Source organism: Nomascus leucogenys, chromosome X (genome assembly GCF_006542625.1).
Source record: "Nomascus leucogenys isolate Asia chromosome X, Asia_NLE_v1, whole genome shotgun sequence".
In the NCBI taxonomy this organism is placed as follows: domain Eukaryota; kingdom Metazoa; phylum Chordata; class Mammalia; order Primates; family Hylobatidae; genus Nomascus; species Nomascus leucogenys.
Genome location: NC_044406.1, coordinates 115,942,550 through 115,956,587, shown reverse-complemented (window position 1 = coordinate 115,956,587; position 14,038 = coordinate 115,942,550). Strand labels below are relative to the sequence as shown.

Sequence of the window (14,038 nt, the reverse complement as noted above, 5' to 3'; positions counted from 1 at the left end):
ATCAAAGGTGGGACCTATTGGATGGGACAAGCATGTTAATAGGCTGGGCGGGGGTGGTGGGGATCCCTCATGCCTCATGAGAAGCTGTGGAAGATCACATCTAATGGCTTCATTTGTTTTCGCAATACAATAGAACATAAGATGGTTATCTGAGAGCGAACAATGTGAGGGTTGAGTAGCGGGATTGGATTGAAGAGGGAGCTTACCAAGGACAAATCAAAGGAGGCTAAAGAAGCTGCTTATCCATCAGATCTCAGTTCACATCATTGCCTCTAGAAAGCTTTACCCAACCCAACCTGGCTAGATTGCACATGTCATATGTTCCCAGCGCTACCTGCACTGTTCTTACCACGTATATCACATTTATCACTCTTGATTATTGTTAGTGCTTGTTAAATTGTCTTGGCCACTAAACTCTGAAAGCAGCAAGGATCACTGTCTCAACTTGATACATAGTAGGTGCTTAATTGAATGGTCTCATAGCTAGTAAAGAGTGGAGCAAAAACTGGGGCCCTATTCTCTCTGACTCCAAAGCTCAAACTCTTAACCATAAGAAGGAGTAGGGTGCAAGGGAATTAAAGGTACTGGCAAAAGAACAGTTTGGATGTTCTACCATTGGCCCAAATTAGTTAGAATGGAGCAGCCAGTCAAATAAACAGAGAAAATTGAAAGCAAGTATAGGAGACAGACTGAGTGAAAGCTGAAGGGATGGAAAATTGTGACCAACAAGTAGAATAATTGAGGTAGAAGGAGAGGTTTAGGAGATAACAAGATGAGGAAAAGTATGAGCCAGGTTCCAAGGTCTTCAGTGAATCAGGAGGAGTAGCCAGGAGGTGGCTCAAAACAGTGATTCGTAGGAATATAGGACTCCTCTGATGTCCCTCAGAAGAGAATGAAAGTACAAGAATCTGGAAGCAGCAGACCAGTAACCTCAAGAAGCTTGCAGAATGCCAACACCTCCTCCTGGCCTTGTGATGTGGAGTGTAGGGGAACGAACAGCCTCTATGTGTAAGCTCTCCTTAAGAGAGAGCCAAGTTTTGGTGAAGGCTACAAGTTGGAGAAAGCATTCTGTAAAAATGTTGTAGATGTAGGAGAGTTATTAACAAAGTAATAATAAGTAATTCCAAACAGCCAAATAAGAAAGGCTGTTCCGATTCTCCTTTTCCACACATGGGTCAGGACTTTGGGACTGTCATGACTTGCTCTAATGTTGCCTGCCTTCCAATTGCCTATTTCCAACATATGACTGCCTGAAAAAACTGGGTACCAGAAACTGGTTGCCATGATTACTTGGATATGGTTTCTTAAGGATTGCTTTAGGGCAAGAACTAAATCTTCTTATTGGGCTAACAACTTTTTTTGTTTTTGTTTTTTTTGTTTGTTTGTTTTTTGTTTTTTTTGTTTTTTTTTTTTTGAGACAGAATCTTGCTCTATTGCCCAGGCTGGAGTGCAGTGGCATGATCTCAGCTCACTGCAACCTCTGCCTCCCAGGTTCAAACGATTCTCCTCAGCCTCCCCAGTAGCTGGGACCACAGGCATATGCCACCACACCTGGCTAATTTTTGTATTTTTAGTAGAGACGAGGTTTTGCCATGTTGGCCAGGCTGGTCTCGAACTCATGGCCTCAGTGATCTGCCCACCTCAGCCTCCCAGGGTGTTGGGATTACAGGCATGAGTCACTGTGCTTGTCCTGGGCTGACAACTTCTTATTGGCCTGGAGTTTTGGGGTGGTGTTGGAAATGTTCTGAAATCAGATAGTGGTGATGGTGGCACAACCTTGTGAATATACTGAAATCCACAGAATTCCACACTTTAAAATGGTGAATTTGATGTGAATTATATCTCAATAAAATTTTTTCAAAGCTAATTCATCTCTACCTCTTTTGTGTATGTGTGTGACTGTACCAGGTAGTACAGCTGGATGTGAGAGACAACATGGTGAAACTTAATGATGGCTCTCAAATAACCTATGAAAAGTGCTTGATTGCGACAGGTGAGCATTTCTGGAGATGGCTTTCTTCTCTGATACAGCTCATTCAAGTTTTAGAGTCCAGCCTTCTCTATAGAAGGCATTACTACTTAAGAAAATGGAAACCCAGACTCTCTGAAGTGAGTGTCTTCTCTTGGTACTAAAGCTGGCTGTGTCAAAGCATCCTGGATCACCAGCCCTTCTGGATGATCCTTGCTGTTCTCCCGGTAGAGGCATGAAGAAGTTACCCTTTTTTCTCTCCCTGCTTAACCCTCACCCTGTGCCCTGTGCCCTGAAAGTGATGTTTGTGGCTTCATTGCCAGTTGCAATCAGAAACCAAGAGAGGAGACAGAAGCAATTTATCAAACCCATGTAGCTATGCTAGCTGGCAAATCCTCATGAGAGAGAAACTAGAAGAGAACATGGAAGCCAAAAGTAAGGCCTTTTGGCCACCTAGGGGCAGGGTGTACCCCCTGAAGACAGACTCTCAAATCTGCTTCTCAAAGGAAACTGACAAAAAGCCTGCTGTGAGGCGAGCTGAAGGCAAACAAAGCCTTCGTATCCTATCCTGTTGTTGCCGCCATGGTGCTAAGTGAAGAGGGCTCCACCTTTGTGTGGTGGAGGGAGTATTGTTTGGGCTAGCTCCTGCTTGTTGGGCTAAAGGGTTTTCCTTCTCTTATTTCCAGGAGGTACTCCAAGAAGTCTGTCTGCCATTGATAGGGCTGGAGCAGAGGTGAAGAGTAGAACGACGCTTTTCAGAAAGGTAATTGTCTGCTTTAGTGTTTTCCTTGTGTTGTTTTTGAAGAGGTAGTATAATCTTGCAGTCCCCAAGTGCCCACCCGGGACTTGGGAGATCCAAGTTCTATTTATGGCTCTTCTCCAGACTTGTTATCTGGCCTTGAGCAAGTCACTTCCTCTCTCTGTACCTCAGATACCTCACTCAAGGGTTTTAAGCTCCTAGGGAAAAAATGGAGTGTTTGTATTCCTTGCAATAGATCCTTCTGATTGCTCTTCCATAGTTGTTTTTTCCTGATGTGTTTGATTCATTGGAACCCCTTACAGCCTCTTGGCATTTTTCATTGCAAGTGCTGTGTAGAGACTTCTGAGAAAAAAGTTAAGACTACCTAAATAAAAAGCAATGGGGTGTTCTGCTTCTTAACACTGTGCTTATGAAAACTGCTGTCATTTTTCAGGGATAAGATTTGTCCTGTCTTTTTTTTTTTTTTTTCGAGACTGTCTCGCTCTATCACCCAGGCTGGAGTGCGGTGGTGCGATCTTGGCTCACTGCAACCTCCGCCTCCCGGATTCAAGCAATTCTTGTGCCTCAGCCTCCCAAGTAGCTAGAATTACAGGCACGTGCCACCACAACCGGCTAATTTTTTTTTTTTTTTTTGTATTTTTAGTAGGGACGTTTTACCCTGTTGGCCAGGCTGTGTACTGTCTTTTAAGTTCTTCCTAGAACAAGGTTTGTCACCCTCTACAGTATTGGCATTTTGAGCTGGATAATTGTAGTGGAGGCTGTCTTATACCACTGTAGTATGTTAGCAGCATCCTGGCCTCTGCACACTAAATGCTGGGAGCACCTACTTGCCCTGACAACCAAAAATGTCTTCAGATATTGCCAGATGTCCTCCTGGGGAAGATAGGGACAAAACTGCCACCAATTGAGAACCACTGTTTATAGAAGGAATTTTACCATGAAGAAATAAATTTGCATTAATAACATAGAAGTTATAATTGAGTCACTTTATACAAGGAGAAAATTTACTTTTGCCAAAGATTTAGAAGATACTACTTCCTAGTATTATTATCCTATGCCCCTTTTGGAAATTAATGGACTAAACTGATGTGATCCTGCAGATTGGAGACTTTAGAAGCTTGGAGAAGATTTCACGGGAAGTCAAATCAATTACGATTATCGGTGGGGGCTTCCTGGGTAGCGAACTGGCCTGTGCTCTTGGCAGAAAGGGTGAGTATTGAGGAGTGACCTTGATTTTCTTTCTCTAGTCTTATATAGCTTTTCTGTGAATCCCAGAGATGTGTTTGGCAGGATCAGTAGAAAGAGTTTAGTTAAGGTTTATATAGTGAAAAGCTAAGCACTGAGATTAGTTCTGGTGAGGGATCCCTTGGTGACCAAAAAGCTATCACCTGAGCAACTTAACAGCGATGCTTTTTTTTTCTTTTCCGAGATAGAGTTTCACTCTTGTTGCCCAGGCTGGAGTGCAATGGTGCGATCTCTGCTCACCACAACATCCACCTCCCAGGTTCAAGCGATCCTCCTGCCTCAGCCTCTGGAGTAGCTGGGATTACAGGCATGCACCACCACACCTGGCTAATTTTGTATTTTTAGTAGAGACAGGGTTTCTCCATGTTGGTCAGGCTGGTCTTGAACTCCCGACCTCAAGTGATCCACCCGCCTCGACCACCCAGAGTGCTGGGATTATAGGTGTGAGTCACTGCTCCTGGCCAACAGCAATGCTTTCTTTCCTTTCCTTTCCTCTACCCTCTATGCCAGGACTCCTTAGAAATAAAATATTAAGGAAAGTGAGTTATGAAGATGATAAGGGCAATGCAGACTACAGAATTATAGGTGTCTTTGAACTGCTGCTTCCTGTAAAATGCCAAAAACTTCTTTGGGCACATGATGATTCCCAGCTTGAGAGATCTGTGAGCTCCATTTGGAATGTTTCATGGCAACTAGTTTTCTTAATGTTCTTTTTCAGATATATGAAATCAGGGCATCTTTTCAGGAGGATGCTTCCTATTCAGAGGTTGCAAAGCACTTGTGTAAGCCTTAGGTGACTGCATGGGTGGAAGTGCACAGAGTTCACCATCTGAAGCTTAATCTGGGGCCAGCAGTTCTGATACCTGTTGTATTTGCATTACAAATGAACTTGAGCACCGAGGCCCTTATGCCCACTGTCCTGTAAGTGGGCGCTGTGGCCTGGATTGCAGCTCTGCCCTGTCTGTAGTGAGGGCTGCCTGCTGCTCCTTTACTTCTCTTCCTGTCTTCCTAGGATTAACTTTTGCTTCCTGCTGTAACTACTCTGTTTCTTCTTCCCAGCTCGAGCCTTGGGCACAGAAGTGATTCAGCTCTTCCCTGAGAAAGGAAATATGGGAAAGATCCTCCCCGAATACCTCAGCAACTGGACCATGGAAAAAGTCAGACGAGGTAGAGAGACTGTTTCTATATGCTGCCACTCTATTTCCTTTGAGTGTGACCTAAGGCAAACTTCGCTTCTATGGGAACCCCTTTGACATAAGCCCTATCACCTGGCCTGTAAAATGTTTCCACCATTCTCCAGTCAGCTACGTTCATCTAGGTGTTCTGAATCAGATACCCCAAATTCCTGGAAGTGCTGAAAATGAACCATGGGTGTAAGTTCTTGCAGCTCTCCAAAACTGCCTGTGTACTGATAATTGGTTTTACTGTGGAGGAGACCGCTGGTCAGTTTCCGTACTTCCCATGAAAATGATAGCCTCGTAGGCTCACTCTCAGGTCTTGTTTGCCTTTACAGAGGGGGTTAAGGTGATGCCCAATGCTATTGTGCAATCCGTTGGAGTCAGCAGTGGCAAGTTACTTATCAAGCTGAAAGACGGCAGGAAGGTAAGGAAGGAAAAGATAGCCTGCCAGGAGGCCTTCCAGTTCTCCACTCCCCTTGCCTCATTCTTACTCCTTCATTTGACGCCAGTAGATTAGTTTTCCTGGCAGTTGCCATTAACCTGATATAATTTTCCGAATTAACTATCCCTCCATTAAAACAGAATGATGAGAGCCAGAGTAGGCTCCTGTGAACCACTTGCCCTTAGCCCCATTCTGTCTGTCTCACAGAGTTTTAAGTCCTGGCTAGGGTGGCAGATTTCTGTTCGAATGACATGGGGGATGTGCATGGGATGGGGTGGTGGAGGCTTATGAAATAGAACTTAAAATCCATTTACCAGAGGTAAGTTAACCCATGATTTTTTGAAGTCCCAATTCTTAATGGCATGATGGTCCATTGTGATGCCTGTAGGCATAAATGGAAACTGTGGTAATTGACTGAATTATTTCTTTTTTGCCTCAGGTAGAAACTGACCACATAGTGGCAGCTGTGGGCCTGGAGCCCAATGTTGAGTTGGCCAAGACTGGTGGCCTGGAAATAGACTCAGATTTTGGTGGCTTCCGGGTAAATGCAGAGCTACAAGCACGCTCTAACATCTGGGTGGTAAGTGTGCTACAGCATGACCAGGCATAGTTCATTCTCCCTAGCCTGTGAACAAGTCTGCCTGGTGGTGTGCTAAAGCTCATCAACAGCCTAACCAAATAGGGTCAGAGTGTTTAGAGGCTGAGGGTACAGAATAGAAACGTGTGAACTGCTTGATTCAGAAGACCAGGTATGGCCTCATCTGCGAGCTAGTGGCAGATGAAATGAACAGTGTGCATGCCTGCAGGGGTAGAGCTCTTCCGGTTCTACTTATTGGCAGCAGCTACTGGCATAACCCCTGGTGGGCATGCACATAGTCTTCAGATGGATCTGCTGTTCCCTTTGCTCAAACGTGAATCCGGAGGATGGAGGATGAAGCAATTTTATAACCTGTTCCCTAGAAAGGAAAATTACTCTGTTTTCATTTTCCTTGAGTACTATTTTTAGCTGTTTTTTACAATCTATTATGACACAAACAAGACTATAGTATGTGGGAACCATGAGGTAATTTCCCCATTGCTAGTTACAAGTGTATTGTGTTTGTTTATGGACTCTGCAACTAAGGACGTAGGTACCTTGGAGGAATTTTTTCCCCCTCTAAACCTTGCTTTAAAAAAAAAAAAGATGTACTAGATTTTTTTAACCTGTTATAAAAGTAATATGTGGGCCAGGCGAAGTGGTTTACGCCTGTAATCCCAGCACTTTGGGAGGCTGAGGCAGGTGGATCACTTGAGATCAGGAGTTTGAGACCAGCCTGGCTAACATGGTAAAACCCTGTCTCTCCTAAAAATACAAAAGTTAGCCGGGTGTGGTGGCACAGGCCTGTAATCCCAGCTACTTGGGAGGCTGAGTGAGGCAGGAGAATCGCTTGAACTAAGGAGGCAGAGGCTGCAGTGAGCGGAGATCATGCCACTGCCCTCCAGCCTGGGCAACAACAGAGCAAGACTCAGTCTCAAAAAAGAAGAAAAAAAAGTAATATGTGGTCAGTGTAGAAGACAGACAAGAAGGAGAGAGGAGAGGAAAGTCACCTGCAGCAACCATTAATATCTTGGTGTATTTCCTACCCTTTGTTTCCTTGCATGTAGGTTTTATTGTTGGTTTGTTTTATTCGTGGCAAGCATACTATATATAATATTCTGCTCTTTTCCACTTAACACCATAAAGGTAAGCATTTTCTATGTTGCTTCAGACTTTGTAAACAGTTTAATGACTATATATTCCATTAAGTGAATTTCACAGTTTACCGTTGCTCGTTGGATTTTTAGGTTGCTTTGGGGGAGTCTAAATAGCCACAAAGATGAACAAAGGGTTAGAGAGCTCAAATACCACATCCTTCGTGAAGCTGGCCCAGTTCACCCCCGGCTGGAGGTTCTCGCCCTCTGCTTGAAATACTTGACTCCTTTAATCTGTACCTCTCATATGGCACATTACTGTTTACATTGCTCTGTAGTTATGAGCAAGGCTGTATCTTTCTGTACTAGGTTGTATGCTCCTCATAGTCAAGGTCCATGTCAGTTTTGTCTCAGCAACCTGGACAACATAATACTTTTGTATATAATAAGTACTCCATAAATATTTGTCGAATGAATGAATACTGAGTGACAAAAAGAAATCTAAGAAAACATTTCTAGGTGAGAGGCAGTCACATCCAAAAACTGGTTTCTACATATAGAAAAGAATATTCTGCAAATCATGGTTATTAAATATCCTGTCTGTTAAGGAAAGAACAGGAAGTAGGCATAAGTAAACCGAACTATAGAAGATTTAGGTTAGCTTTATGGAAGCAGAATAGATTTTTTTTTCTTTTTTTTTTTTTTGAGACGGAGTCTCGCTCTGTTTCTCAGTTTGGAGTACAGTGGCACGATCTTGGCTCACTGCAGCCTCTGCCTCCCGGGTTCAAGCCATTCTCTTGTCTCAGCCTCCCAAGTAGCTGGGATTATAGGCGCTTGCCACCACACCTGCCTAATTTTTTGTATTTTTAGTAGAGATGGAGTTTCACCATATTGGCCAGGCTTGTCTCGAACTCCTGACCTTGTGATCCGCCCACCTTGGCCTCCCAAAGTGCTGGGATTACGGGCATTTGCCGCTGCACCTGGCCTGGAATAGATATTTTAAAATGAGATCTCAGGCCAGGCGTGGTGGCTCATGCCTGTAATCCCAGCAATTTGGAAGGCTGAGGCAGGCACATTGCTTGAGCCCAGGAGTTCAAAACCAGCCTGGGCAACATGGCAACACCCCATCTCTACCAAAAAAAAAAAAAAAAAATTTAGCCGGGCATGGTGGTGCATTCCTGTAGTCCCAGCTACTTGGGAGGCTGAGGTGGGAGGATCATCTGAGCCTGGAGGTCCAGGCTGTGGTGAGCCATGATTGCACCACTGCACTCCAGCCCAGGCAATAGAGTGAGACCCTGTCTCAAAAAAAAAAAAAAATTTAAATGGGTTATCAGCTGTTTTTGTTAAAGTACAACTCTGGCCTGTAGATGGAAAACATGAATTAGTTACCATTGCAAGTGTTCTTTGAGCCCCCAAAGTTTATATTTTGTCTTTAACTTGCTTTTTTTTTTATATGTGTTCATGTTATGTATTTGTTTCCACAGGCAGGAGATGCTGCATGCTTCTACGATATAAAGTTGGGAAGGAGGCGGGTAGAGCACCATGATCACGCTGTTGTGAGTGGAAGATTGGCTGGAGAAAATATGACTGGAGCTGCTAAGCCGTACTGGCATCAGTCAATGTTCTGGTAATAGTGGTGTGCCTTGGGGACCCAACTGATTACAACTCAGTATCTCTAGGACCATAACACAGAGTTATGGCTTGGTTTTATTATGAGCCAGTTAGCTTCATACAGAAGGGAAAAAAGTCCATCTCATGTCCACACATTCTACCCTCAGGTAGCCATCTGGCAGAAATGTCCTATTTAGTTTTTCACCAAACTAATCCTTTTGTAAAACATTAAAAGAGAAAAAAAATTATTTTAAGTGTTCTGTCTGTCATATGTTAGACTAGGTGAATGAATGGAGATGGCACCAGCACTTCAGGCAAAATAGCTCAGAGGCCGAGGTGGGCGGATCACGAGGCCAGGAGTTCGAGACCAGCCTGACCAACATGGTGAAACCCCGTCTCTACTAAAAATACAAAAATTAGCTGGACGTGGTGGCACGTGCCTGTAATCCCAGCTACTTGGTAGGCTGAGGCAGGAGAATTGCTTGGACCCTGGAGGTGGAGGTTGCAGTGAGCCGAGATCACACCACTGCACTCTGGCCTGGGCGACAGCGAGACTCCATCTCAAAAAAAAAAAAAAAGAATGTCAGAAAGCATTCCAGTCCTAAAAGATGAAGGCTGGTCTGGTGTGGTTGCTCATGCCTCTAATCCCAGCACTTTGGGAGGCCGAGACTGGGGGATTGCTTAAGCCTAGAAGTTCAAGACCAACCTGGGCAACATAGCAAGAGCTCATCTGAATTTTTTAAATAAAAAGTTTTTAAAAGTTAAAAAGAAAAGTTGGAGGCTAAGGGGAAATACTGTAGGTTAATGAAACCATAAAATATCTCAAATTCTGAATTCCATAAATGTGGAACACTAAAGCTTCAAAAAGGGAATTTCAAGACAAAAGTAGTGAATAGCAAAAGTGGGAACCTCATCACTTTCCAAATGTGGCATGGGATAAAAGCATGAATAAATTCAAGAACGTTTCAATCACTGCATGGATATGTGGTCGTGTATAATGGCTTTTTAAGGAAAAGTCAAAGCTGTTAGGGTTAATCTTACTTTCTCATGGTCATCCCTAGATGCTCTAGCAACAGCAGATCAGTTTGGCATCTCTTGTGATATGCATACTAAGTTGTTTGGTTGGCATAAGAGTGTGGTGTTGGTCGAGCGCGGTGGCTCACGTCTGTAATCCCTGCACTTTGGGAGGCCAAGGCGGGCAGATTACTTGAGGTCAGGAGTTCAAGACCAGCCTGGCCAACATGGTAAAACCCCGTCTCTACTAAAAATACAAAAATTGGCCGGGCGCAGTGGCTCACGCTTGTAATCCCAGCACTTTGGGAGGCCGAGGTGGGTGGATCACGAGGTCAGGAGATCGAGACCACGGTGAAACCCCGTCTCTACTAAAAATACAAAAAAATTAGCCGGGTGTGGTGGTGGGCGCCTGTAGTCCCAGCTACTCAGGAGGCTGAGGCTGGAGAATCACTTGAACCCAGGAGGCAGAGGTTGCAATGAGCTGAGTTCGCACCTATTGCACTCCAGCCTGGGCAACGAGTGAAACTCTGTCTCAAAAAAAAAAAAAAAAATGCAGTGTCATGGAGAATATGTGGTACTGTGTCATTCCTTACAGTCCCTTGACAGAACACCCTCTTCTCTCTTCCTTAGGAGTGATTTGGGCCCTGATGTTGGCTACGAAGCTATTGGTCTTGTGGACAGTAGTTTGCCCACAGTTGGTGTTTTTGCAAAAGCAACTGCACAAGACAACCCCAAATCTGCCACAGAGCAGTCAGGTAAGAAAGTCCCAGCACTCCTCTCCTCTCGGAGAGTGTTGAGAAGCAGTGAGTGGTCCAGATTCTCCTGAACAAGGGGTTTCTGTATTGGCCAGAGGGGGTTGTCAGTGAAAGCCTCTCTTCATGTTGTTCTTTAAAAGAAACCAAACCCCAAGTCCTCACTCTTTAGTGGTCTGAGATTTGGCAAAATCAGGTATCCTGGTCAAAGCATAGATTCAAATATTGCGGGTATCTGTCCTAGACGTTGGACAGTGGCTAGCTCAACGACACTGTTGTTTTGTTTGTCTCTGGAAAGACCTTTCTAAGGAAGAAAACAAGAAAACCTGAACGTTTTAGGTTGCGTTTTTATTTTTCTTTCTTTCAGTTGTCATTTTTATTATTTTGCTTCAGGCGAATCTCAAGAACACGGCCTGAGAGCCTTAGCTTAAGACTGGCTATCCTCCATGGGTCCTGGGCAGGGAGGAACTGGGCTGAGTAGTTATTTAGCTGCCTCTCATTCCATTTGGCAGATCTTAATGCCAGGTTTTCTTTAGATGGGAGGCATCTCTCTTGGAATGGACTTCTGTCCCACAGATGTCTCTTTCATTAACTCCGAGACCTTATTCCTTGACCTTAGCTCAAGTTATTTAACCTCTGCGTCCTTTTGCCAGAGGTGTCTCAAGGGCAAGGTGCTCTTTAAGAAGGAGAAAGCAAGACATTATATGGATATGTAGGTCCTTTTCCTGTGTAATTCTAATGTATTCCATATTCCTTAATTCTGATCTCTCCTAGTAACCTAGTAAGTGGATTCATGTCACTGCTCTGTCCACTGGACAGTATTATTTGGAGGCTGGTGGTTCTCAGAAAGCAAGGTGCCCCCTTCCTATGTCACCCTTCCCTTCACCTCTTTCTCTAGGAAGAAATGCCTCCACTATGGTTTTTCCATATGGAAGTGCCTTCTGCTTTGTCTAAAGTATCTGTCTAATAGCACTGTCCAATAGCACTTTCTGCTGCGATGGAAATGTTCCATCTCTGCTCTGTCCAGTATGTTAGCCACTAGCCACATGTAGCTTTTGAGCTCATGAAATATGGTGAGTGCAGATAAGGAACTGAATTTTACATCTTACTTAGTTTGAAATGATGTTCATTTACATGGCTGTGGCTAATGGCTACTGTATTTGGACCACGCAGCTCTAGAATTATTTCTTAGAGGACAAGAACCAGCCTTCTGCAGTTTGAAGAAATCCAGATACCAGGAAATATTCATAGCATGAATTTAAAATGAGATAATAAGGGAGGGAAGTTTTGGGTCAGACTGACCCTGTGCCCAGGAGCTGGCAAGGAGGACCTTTCCTTGGCTTTGTCACTGGAGAGGGGCTGGTGAAGGCCAGGGTTTACTGAGGGGGCATAGAGAAACAAATCCTCTAGAAGTAGCTTGAAGCAGGCCTCGAAAGACTGTTGGCTTCTAGAATTTCCCAAGCTCATAATAACTGAAGTTTTGATTTTGCTTCTATGTTTATTTGTTTTGGGGGCTGGCCACAGGAACTGGTATCCGATCAGAGAGTGAGACAGAGTCCGAGGCCTCAGAAATTACTCTTCCTCCCAGCACCCCGGCAGTTCCACAGGCCCCTGTCCAGGGGGAGGACTACGGCAAAGGTGTCATCTTCTACCTCAGGGACAAAGTGGTCGTGGGGATTGTGCTATGGAACATCTTTAACCGAATGCCAATAGCAAGGAAGGTAGGTGCCCGTCATAACTCTTAGAGGAAGATGGGAAGTACGGCTCAGAAACACTCCTGTAACTTCATCGGGTGCTCTGAGATGCATTGTGCCCCGCCCAGGTCAAATTGTGCCTGAGCAGAACAAAGGTATAGCCTTGGCTCAGGAACATTCTTTTTCACTTGGGACTTGGCTGGGTGACCTGGGATTTGGCAGGCTGCTTGTTTGGGGTTAGTAGAGAGCTGTTCCCACAACTCCCTCCCAGTGTGATATGGGGACTGCCCCAGGTGGCCCCATTGTGTGGGCATGGCCTGAACACACATGGAGTGAGTTGGGGACCTGTTGTTACTCTCTCTCCCTCAGATCATTAAGGACGGTGAGCAGCATGAAGATCTCAATGAAGTAGCCAAACTATTCAACATTCATGAAGACTGAAGCCCCACAGTGGAATTGGCAAACCCACTGCCGCCCCTGAGAGGAGGTCGGATGGGTAAAGGAGCATTTTTTTATTCAGCAGACTTTCTCTGTGTATGAGTGTGAATGATCAAGTCCTTTGTGAATATTTTCAACTATGTAGGCAAATTCTTAATGTTCACATAGTGAAATAAATTCTGATTCTTCTAAATTAAATTCTGTTCTCTTGTCAAGGGGGCAGGTGGGTGAAGGTGGAAAGCCACACATTAGAAAGCAAGCAAACTGCAGCACCGACCAAGCGCAGGATTTTTCTCAGCCATGTATTCATGCCCTACTCCACACGCAAAACTGCTTTCATTTCCGAACTTCCCTCACCCCTCCAGACCTCTCTGCACACACCTGCTGTGGCCTCGGCCCACAACACTTGACTCCCCTCCTCTCCTCTCAGGAAGTTTACTATCTCTGAAGACTTTCCCAGCCTTCCAAGCCTCATCCTTGTGTATCTACCTGCTAGCCCATGACTTCCTGGAAGCAGGAGCCCTGACGTTAAGGCCTTGCTCACAGTTTTATCTCCAGAGCTTAGCACAGGGTCTGCTTCATAGTAAGTGCTTCATAGATCATTGTCGAATGAGTGAACAAATAAATGTATGGAATAGACTCTGTTTTACCTGGAACAACTCCTGTCCCAGAACTGGATTGGGTCCTGCAGGGGACAGAAAGGGCACTTAATACAAATCTGAGTTCAGAGACCTGCTTCTTCACAGTTAAACCTGGAGACGGACTCATGGAAGGACCATCATCTCTTGACTCTTCTGCCTGCTGTCCTCATGCCAGACATCTGTCCTCTCTTAAGCTCCTTTTCTCTAAAATATGCTTATGGGCATACCTCACTTTACAGATTATTTCCTGGGAATACGATTCAAAGTTTCACAAGTCAACTCATTGTTTGCCATTTTAGATTGCTTAACTTTTAAAAATCAAATATTATTATTATTATTATTTTGAGATGGAGTTTTGCTCTTGTTGCCCAGGCTGGAGTGCAGTGGTGCGACCTAGGCTCACCACAACCTCTACCTCCCAGATTCAAGTGATTCTCCTGCCTCGGCCGCCCGAATAGCTGGGATTACAGGCATGCGCCACCACGCCTGGCTAATTTTGTATTTTTAGTAGAGATGGGGTTTTTCCATGTTGGTCAGGCTGGTCTCAAACTCCCTACCTCAGGTTATCTGCCCGCGTCGGCCTCCCAAAGTGCTGGGATTACAGGTGTGAGTCACCGCACCTA

At 44.7% G+C, this 14,038-nt stretch overlaps 1 protein-coding gene across 3 annotated transcripts in view; it reads left to right on the top strand.

The window, feature by feature from the left end:
- AIFM1 (apoptosis inducing factor mitochondria associated 1) overlaps positions 1-12,972 on the top strand; it is a 36,218-nt gene extending 23,246 nt beyond the window's left edge. For all 3 annotated transcript variants that reach the window (XM_003262314.1, XM_003262312.1, XM_030806574.1), the window contains 10 exons: positions 1,909-1,993; positions 2,656-2,732; positions 3,830-3,938; positions 5,034-5,141; positions 5,488-5,576; positions 6,034-6,174; positions 8,750-8,892; positions 10,521-10,645; positions 12,167-12,363; positions 12,706-12,972. In XM_003262314.1, the coding sequence (XP_003262362.1) occupies positions 1,909-1,993; positions 2,656-2,732; positions 3,830-3,938; positions 5,034-5,141; positions 5,488-5,576; positions 6,034-6,174; positions 8,750-8,892; positions 10,521-10,645; positions 12,167-12,363; positions 12,706-12,777 (1,146 nt within the window). In that variant the 3' untranslated portion in view covers positions 12,778-12,972. The remainder of the gene's footprint in view (positions 1-1,908; positions 1,994-2,655; positions 2,733-3,829; positions 3,939-5,033; positions 5,142-5,487; positions 5,577-6,033; positions 6,175-8,749; positions 8,893-10,520; positions 10,646-12,166; positions 12,364-12,705) is intronic.
- Positions 12,973-14,038: the final 1,066 nt, after the last annotated feature.